General features: G+C 39.6%; 1 protein-coding gene across 1 annotated transcript; it reads right to left on the bottom strand.

Annotated features, from left to right (window-relative positions):
- Positions 1–1,803: 1,803 nt before the first annotated feature.
- Positions 1,804–2,818, bottom strand: LOC104212555 (uncharacterized). Its single transcript, XM_070173852.1, has 3 exons — positions 2,708–2,818; positions 2,232–2,633; positions 1,804–2,091 (listed from the first exon to the last, which is right to left on the bottom strand). Exons 1-3 carry the CDS (start codon positions 2,816–2,818, stop codon positions 1,804–1,806), a joined length of 801 nt encoding a protein of 266 aa, XP_070029953.1.
- Positions 2,819–9,186: the final 6,368 nt, after the last annotated feature.

Raw genomic sequence — 9,186 nt, 5'->3', positions numbered from 1 at the left:
TCAAATCATGAGGCTATGAATACCAGCCTCGAGTTATTAGATGAAAAATGAGAAACTGCACTTGTTCGGATAGCCACGCAAAAGCAAAGAATCGAGAGATATTATAATAGAAGGACCAACCTTCGACACTTCGAAATCGGGTCTTAGTTCCACGGAATGTCACCTTCAATACTCGAGACCCGAATGAAGGGACGCTAGGCCTGAATAGGGAAGGACTGTACCAAGTTATCAGAATTGTCGGTAAAGGGTCTTACAAACTCGGCAAAATGGGAGGCGAACAATTGGAATGTATCACTACTCAAATGATATTACTGCTAAGGTATGACCTTCTCCTTTTTTCCATTTGAATTTAAAACTTACTCATTGCAGGTGTCCGATCGAAGAGGTCGAAGACACCTTTCTACACGAAGACCTTAGGTTTTAAAGCACACATTGTACTCTTTTTCCCTTAGATCGTGTTTTATCCCAAATAGGTTTTTCCGGCGAGGTTTTTAACGAGGCAACAACTATGTTCTACTTAAGGAGAATTTAATAGTATCCAAGGCTTCTTTTCAATCAACCTCGGATACTAGGGGCATCACCCTTGGGTGTTATATTTTCAAGGAAAATAATTCATGACAAAGAGGGCCTCGATAGGAAAACTTTGTAATGGGCCAAACGATCAGATGAATCGTGTCCATATAGAATAGTCGAGCCCCAATGGCAAAACATGTACGCATGTATCAATTACCCAAATAAGCATTCTTTCTATATAAAAACACTTTGTGTCTCAAAGAAACTTGCTACTATACGAACATCATACTTGTGATTCCACGAGAAACGACTCAAGGGCCAAAATGCGAATACACCTCGAATACTCAGGGACTGTCATTGACAGTTAACATATTCGAGTATCTAAGCTTGAATTTATAAGACCTCAAAGAGGCATACTCGATGCAAAGGCCAAGGCCATCATACTCGGGGACTAACTTTTCGGACAAGTTCGGAAGGTTATCGGGAAGCAAGTCCAAAAGACACACCCGAAGGCTACGACCATACTACGGTTATATAAGAAAGGCTACAGCCGAAATAATGCAGCTCGGAGACGTTTGACTTCCACCATAAGTTAAAGGCCTTCAAATACTTTGAAAAACCGGTTAAATAGGGCTACCCTAGTCAAAAGCAAATAAAAAAGGGCTTCGATAAAATCAACCCTTGAACAATTTACAGGATTCGATAACATCAGCCTTCGAAAAAGCCTCAAGAGGTATTGACACGAACGGGTTCTGATCGATTGAAGACAAAAAACACATGCTAAGGCATAAAGAAATTTTCACTAAGTCTTTTAGCCGAAAAGAGGGAAAAATTATATCCGTCTTAGATGTCGAATTGGACCAACTTAAAGAGCCTAAGGGCCGACCTAAAAGAGCCTAAGGGCTAATATAAAAGAGCCTAAGGGCCGAAACATGTAGAGTTCGAGACCTTACTCCCGCTCGAACTCAAGAGTCCCATTATCCCGAGCTCGCATCAAATCGACTTAAGCATAGCTCAAGGATTAACAAAAACCTCAAAGAGGTACTCTATTATAAGTTCAAACATCGCCCATTGATCACGAAAAAACCTAAGGGTTTGTTCTATTCTGAGTCGGAGCCAGTGCTCTCTTGATCGTTGAAGATGTAACATCAAAATTTTTCACAAACGAAGACGAAGCAGAATTCAATACAAATCGGAGATAAAGCGCAAAGAAAGGGAATTCCTTATATTGATAAAGAGTATTTACAATGCCCACAAGGGGCCTTATACAAAAACAAAAACTAGAAGAGCCTAATGTACTTTAGGAGCCATATCCTCGGGAGCAGCCTCCTCTTCGAGCCCAGCTTCATTATCGGATCCGCTCTGGCTGCCTTCATCATCGTCGTCGTCAGAGGAGGAAATGAGGAACTTGGCATCAGCCTCGAATGTTTTTTCCTGGGCTATCTCCTCGGTGAAGTCGAAACCTCGAGCATGAACTTCTTCGAGGGTCTCCCTCCGGGCTTGGCACCTGGCCAGATCACTAATCTGTTTCTCCCGGTTTGAAGTTTCCCTTAATTCCATTTGAGCAGCCTTTGCATCCTTTTGGTACACAACAACGGTCTTATCAGTCGTGGCCTTCGTCCTCTCGACCTCGGCCCTGGTTTCGGCAATCCCATCCCCAGTTGCGGTAAGTTTGGCCTCGAGATCGTCGATCTTCTTGCCTGGGCCAGATTTTTTACTCTGATTCCCCAGAGTTGGGCCTCAGTTGAGGCCAGATTTGCTAGGGCATCCTCTTTCTCACCAGCAAGTTGATCCATGTTTTCCTTCCACTGGTTGCAATCGGCCTTAACTTGATCGACCTCACCTCGAAGCTGCCCTATCATGTCCAATTTTTGCTGCGGCTGATACACTGAAGTGTTAGACTCCACAAATGGGTCAATTAGGCCATACTCTTGCAAAATGACGGTTACCTTCTTGTCTAGCTCGGCCTCATTTTGAAGAGCTTTGGCCAAATCTGCTCGTAAGTCCTTGAGCTCCTCCTCCCTTTTACTACAAAGAAGCCTCGGTGCTTTCCCTTTATCTGAGGATCTCTTAAGCTCGGCTTCACATTGGCTCAACTCGGCTCTAAACTTAGAAATGTACTACACAAAAAAGGAGATATAAGTTAACGCAGAAGGAGAAGAAAAAAATTGCAACAATAAGAGTTAGTGCTTACCCGGGAGAAGAGACGATGAGCCTCTTCAAAGAGGGTATATGCGTCATTAAGGTCGGCGGCATCATCGACCCCAGTAAAATAATCCTGAAAAGGATCTTCTTCGAGGACCATGATCGGGTCGGGAATTCGTAGAGCTTGAGTGTCCTTTATTGCCTCCTCGGAATAAGATGGCAGAAGGGGGAGTGACCTATTTTCATGGCCCCGAACTCGTCGTTCGAGGTGCTCTGATTAGTTTCGGTATTCTCGTTACCTGCCCCCTCCGGTGTACTTATCGAAGGCGGGGGAATAATCTCAATATTAGGGGACTTGGGGGCTTTGCCCGAGCCTTTCTTTGGAGTTTCCTCACCACGAGGCAAGGTCTCCGGTTCGGAGGGCTTGGCGGCCTCAACCGGTTTCCTAGTTCGGGTCACCAACGCCAATTTTTCGCCCTCGTTTTCCTCATCATCCAAAAATTGGTGGTCCGAGTCTACGTCCACATGAATAACATTCCTCCTAAGTTTTCGAGGAGGAGCCTTTTTGTCCCGGGGGTCTTCGAGTTTCGAAACCCTTTCTCTCTCATTATCTTTCCTCGATTTAAGAATCGGGGACTCGATCTCTTCCCTATGACGGGCCGGCCTTATCTCGAAAAACTCTCCAAGGCCTGCATAAATAAAATATTGAGTATGAGGAAACAAATGACTTCAGTAAAGAAGGGAAGCATCAAAAAGCTTACAAAGAAAAACTCACCATGGTGTTTGGCTTCCCATTTACCCCTCGACAAGTCACGCCATTTACGCTCGTCATACGAGGAGGTCGCGTCTAACTTTCAGACCCAGTCTTCGAGGTTGGGAATCACATGAGGCATCCAAACTTCGGCTCCAAAAAAGGTAAAGGCATTACAAAAGGCAGGAACGGAGTATAAGAGATACTGGGAAAGGGACTTCACTTACAATTGTGATTCCATTTCTCTGGGAACGACATTTTTTCCTCGGGGATGATGTCTGAGGTCCTCACCCGGATGAATCGGCTCATCCAGCCCTGGTCTTTGGCCTTATCATTGCTAGCAAAGAAAGCTTTACTTGATCAGTATTGGAGCTTGATCAGTCCTCGGAAAAGCTGAGGCCGATACAATCGGATGAGGTGATTAAGGGTAAACTCCAGTCCCTTGGCCTTGCTGGAGAAATAACGGATCATGATCACTATACGCCAAAATGAGGGGTGGATCTGACCGAGGGTGACTTGATATCTTTTACTGAAGTCAATCACAACCGGATCAAGAGGACCCAGTGTGAAGGGGTAAGTGTAAACACTTACGAACCACTCCACGTGGGTGGTGACACTCTCCTCGAGGGTCGGGATATGTACCACAACCTCATCCCCCCATCCACAATCCTTTCTCACTGCCTCGAGGTGTTTTTCTGTTATCGAACAGATATACCTCGATGCATGCTCACATCGACCGGGAACTATAGTGGGTTTTTCTACATCGAAATATTTCTTTATAATGTAGGCGATGGGAACGATCTTGTGAAGGGTCGGCGCTTTGTCACTGGTCGGATGGGAGGAAGAGGAAGAAGCCTTTTCTTTTTGAGGAACTATTTTATAGGCTTTTGCCATGGTTTTAGGTTTAGATATGCAGAAGGTGGTGGAGTTTCGCATTTTCCGGCGCTAAAAGGACAGTAGAAGCAGGTGATGAGAGAAAGAGATGAAGAGAAGAAGGGATCAGAGAGATTGCAAGAAAGAAGTAAAGGCTTTAATTTAAAAGAGGAGGCTCATATTTATAGATACGCAACGACGGTTCGGCAGCGTTAGTGGCTGACCATAACTGGCACACATTTAATGTTTTGGGGAAATGAACCGACAGGACGTTTCAGTCACCTCGAGTGCTTACATCATAGAGATGATGTCATCATCAAGAGCTCCAAAAAATCGAGGTTCAAATCATTTCTTATCATTTTACTCTAAGAAACACGAGGACTATCTGTATACGGTAAAATCATGTACCCTCGATTATGTGGGCTCGAGGGCTCACATTGAGGAATAGAGGGCTCGCATCGAGGGATAAACTCAGTGTGGACCAGGTTCGAGTTTGAGGGCAGAACATAAGGATCGAAGATCGAAGTGCATGATGAGTACCGAGACCGAGTATGACCAACCCTGAGATGGAGCTGTTATGAGTTTGTAACAGAATGAGCAAGATTCCCGCCACATCCTCAAGATCATGGTATAAATTCCGGAATAGATTTGTACGAATTAGTACTAATCTGTACTAGGCAGTTAGACAGTTGTCTCAATAAGATTCCTTACTGTAAATAGAAATTTACCTTATTTAAGGTTCCCCTATTATATAAAGGGGACGCCAATCATTTGTAACAATCATTAATCATTGGCAAAAAATATACTCTCTTACTTTCTTGCTCATATTTCATCAGAATTATCCTTTAACATTATTGTTCTTACTTTATTGTTCTTGACCAACCTCAAGGCCACCTTATCTCGAGGTCGAGACTGGCCTGCACACTGGTTTGGTTTCACTTACTTCTTTCATTTATGCATTAGATTTCTTGATTATTAATTAGTATTGGACTAAATCATATATCTTTAAAACCATAAATAAGTTTAATTTTTACTCGTATTTTTGAGGTAAACAATCACCTGGCAACAGTTTCAAAACATTTACATAGACAAATTCATAATTGTTAAATCTTGGCATCTAAAAATTTTGAGTTATTACGAGCCAAATTACATCAATTTGGGAAAACGACTGTCATAATTCTAACTTCTATAACAAAATAAGTTCGTCGTTGTTAAATCTAGAATAAAAAATTGAAATATATTAGGAGTTGATTGTGTAAGTGTACACTTGTTTTGAGGAGCTAAAAACATTAGAGAGTCAATGTTATACTCACACAGTCACAAGATTTAAGAAACATGTAGAATCAGATTGAATATTTTGCAAATGATCACATTGATGATAGTGCTTTTAAGTTAAAAAATTAGAAAGAAACTTTTGCAAAATTGTCTAAAATGCTTTATGTTAATTCTAGTAATATATTCAAAATAGAACGCCATTTTATTTGATTGAAATGAGAAAGTTGTATTTTACCAGATTCATCATGTCTAAAATGCTTTATGTTAAACCTGATATTGTTTATGTAGAAATAATAGTGAGAACAAACCACATACAATGTTAAATCAAGAAGTTGGAGAAGCTTTACTTGAAAACACTCGAATTCCTCATGAACTCGAGTAAAATCTATAAGAGAAACCCTAAGGCATTTCGTAAGTATAGGGACAAAGGTGCATGAGATGAACAGAACAATTTTATAAATGTGTAATAGCTGTACAAAATAATATGAAAGTCTGTAAACATATTTATACAATCTGGGTCGGGTAAAGAGTTAAATAAAAGGAATCGGGTCTACTAAGGAGGCTTTATCAACTTCAACTTCTTCAAGTAGGCTTCTCCTTCATTGGGCATGTGTATTGCTTCATGGGCTCCAACACCCCCTCAAGCTGGAAGGGAAATTCATTCCAAGGTTGGAGATAAAAGCATGTTAACTGCTATCCAGAAAGGGCTTAGTAAAAATGTTATCCAGTTGAGAATGAGTAGAGATAGAGTGCAGAGTAATGAGCCCGACCTTTAAAGCATCTCGAATAAAATGACAATATCCACTTCAATATGCTAAGTACACTCATGGAAAACAGGATTCTTGGCGATGTGTATGGCAGATTTACTATCGCAAAAAATATCAACATGGACAAGATCTGCCACACCAAGCTCAGCCAAGAGTTGAAGGACCCAAGAAACCTCAGCAACCAACAATCTAAGTGTCTTGTACTCAGCCTCAGCAGAGGATAGAGCAATGGTGGGTTGTTTCTTAGACTTCTAGGCAATGGGGCAGCCACTAAGAAACACAATAAGGCTACTAACAGACCTTCTAGAATCAACACAACTTGCTGTAATCACGTGATTTTTGCTCTATGAAAGAATTACTCCCAAAAAATTCAAAATAAAATGATTTTCCTTGGTGTGCAATTTTGAGAAATTTTATGACATTTTTGGATAATTATTTGTATTTGTCTGTGCATGTTTATTTGTTAAAATTAATAAAAAATACAAAAATATGTCGCATTTTGCATGTAGGATTTAAGTCTACAATTGTTAGTAATTAAGTTTGTTTTACCAAAATTGAAAATTACAAAAATAGGCATCTTTTGCATTTTTAGCATTTAATGTTCAAATGTACAATTTTATGCTTAATTATTACTTAATTGTGCGTTAATTGTTATTGGAATTTGCGCTTTTATAACTTAATAATAAATTAAGGATTTTTAGAATTTAGTTTTAGAAAAATAAAAGAAGAAAAGAGAGCAAAAATACAAAGAAAATCGGAATGGGGCTCTTCTTCAAATTCAAGTCACAGGCCCAAAGAGACCCAATCTTCCCAAACGACCCAGTCCATAATCCAAAAGACCCAAACCCCCTTTTCATTTTTCTTTCATTTTTCATAAAAACAAAACAACACAAAAAAAAATAAACCAAAAAAACCCTAAACTACCCGCCCCCCCCCCCCTCTCTCTTCTTCTTCCTCCCTTTCTCTCCTTCTTCTCCAAGACCACCTCCCTCCAAGCCCTAGCAGCCATGGCTGCCCCCCCCCACGCCTCCACCACCTTTAACACAACCACCACCACCCAGTCCAGCGATGCCTCACCCTCAACGCACACACACATCACATATACGCACATATACACAACGCATACACACACAGCTCGTCGACCTCCCTCTCTCGTCTGCCATTGAAGGCCAGTCGACCACTCTACTGCTGCGTCTTCTTCTTCTTCGACGTCTTCACGTCGTTCACACCACCACGACCCCCCCTTCAGCTTCGTCTTCTCCTCCGCTCACCACTGCCCGAACCACCATCATCTTCTTCGTCGCACCATGAACACCCAGCTCCAAACAACCATCGTCGTCTTGTTCCAAACGATCAGCTGCTACCATGGACGACCACTTCGCCATGGCTGCGTCTTCAAACTCTTCAAACGAGCACGAGATCCCGTCGCATTGCTGCCCGTTGCTTCTTCTTTTTCGCTCGTCGCCACAGCTGCTTCACTATCGCAGCTGGCTGCGTCTTCCTCGACAATCTGTTTCACTATCGTTGCCATGGCTGCTGCACGTTGCTACTGTTGCGCCTCCTTCTTCGCCCTCGTCCAAACGACCAAACTACTTTCCGTTCGAGTTCGTCGTCGCTTCGATCCGGTTAGTGGGTTTGAGTTTCATTTTGTCCGTATTTTTGTTTTGATATTCTCGGTTTCAAAAATCGATAATTGTTTGATTCTTGTTTTGTTCGTGTTTATTGCTTAATTAATTAGTTTTTCAGTGTTTTTATTTATTTTTGTAAAAAAAATTATTAGTTTAATTTTAATGTTTTTAGATTCAAATTGAAATTGTTAGTTTAATTTGTAAAAGAAATTGTTAGTTTAATTTTAACGTTGTTAGATTCGAATTGAAATTTAATTAATTGTTTTTCAGTTTATTTTTTTTTATTTGTTTTTGTAAAAGAAATTGTTAGTTTAATTTTTAATGTTGTTAGAATCAAATTGAAATTTAATTAATTATTTTTCAGTTTGTTTCATGTTAATTTTATTGTTAGCTTAATTGTAATATTGTTAGAGTCAAATTGAAATTGTTAGTTTAATTTTAATGTAAAAGAAATTGTTAGTTTAATTTTAGTTTAATTTTTTTAAAAAAAGAAATGGTTAATTTAATTTTAAATGTTGTTAGATTTAAGTTGAAATTCAAATAATTATTTCTTTTTTGGTTTGTTTTTATTCATTTTAAAAGAATTTAGTTGTAATATAGAAATAGGGTAGTTTAATCGCTGGAATCATCCATCTTTGTTGGTTAGTTTAGATTAAATTCGTGTTCATCTTTTGGTTGAAGTTCGTTCTTAATCCGGTCATTTAATGTGAGTTTATGTTTTAAACGCTTGATTTAATTTGAATATTCATCTTGGTTGTAATGTTGTTAGATTTGGTTTAAAGATTAATTGGTTATTGAATTTAGAAATTCAAATCTACTTGTTGGTTGTGTTCAATTTGTTAATATTGTTAAATCTGCACATATATGTGTTGTTAAGAATATCGTTCAGTCAAAATAATTCCGATTGTTGATTTGTTGTTCATAGTTTAAGTTTGATTTCATTGATTGAACTGGATTAAGGATTGGTTATAGCTGGTAATTTAATTTTTGGTTCTTAAATAATTTTGAAGTTGAACAGATTTTTGAATCGGGGCGTAACAGTAGTTTTAGGGGGTAAAACGGGAATTAACCAATTACAGATTATTTAATTATGGTGGAGACCAGACATAATGATAAAAGCAAAAAGTAAAAGGTGGATAATGATGTCTTCTTTTCAAAAAGAGGGAACATGGTGACCCACTTTGACTACTTTTCAAAAAGAGGGAACATGGGGGCCCATGTTGACTACTTTTAC

This window comes from Nicotiana sylvestris, chromosome 4 (genome assembly GCF_000393655.2).
Source record: "Nicotiana sylvestris chromosome 4, ASM39365v2, whole genome shotgun sequence".
In the NCBI taxonomy this organism is placed as follows: Eukaryota; Viridiplantae; Streptophyta; class Magnoliopsida; order Solanales; family Solanaceae; genus Nicotiana; species Nicotiana sylvestris.
This window is presented reverse-complemented; position numbering and strand designations above follow the sequence as displayed.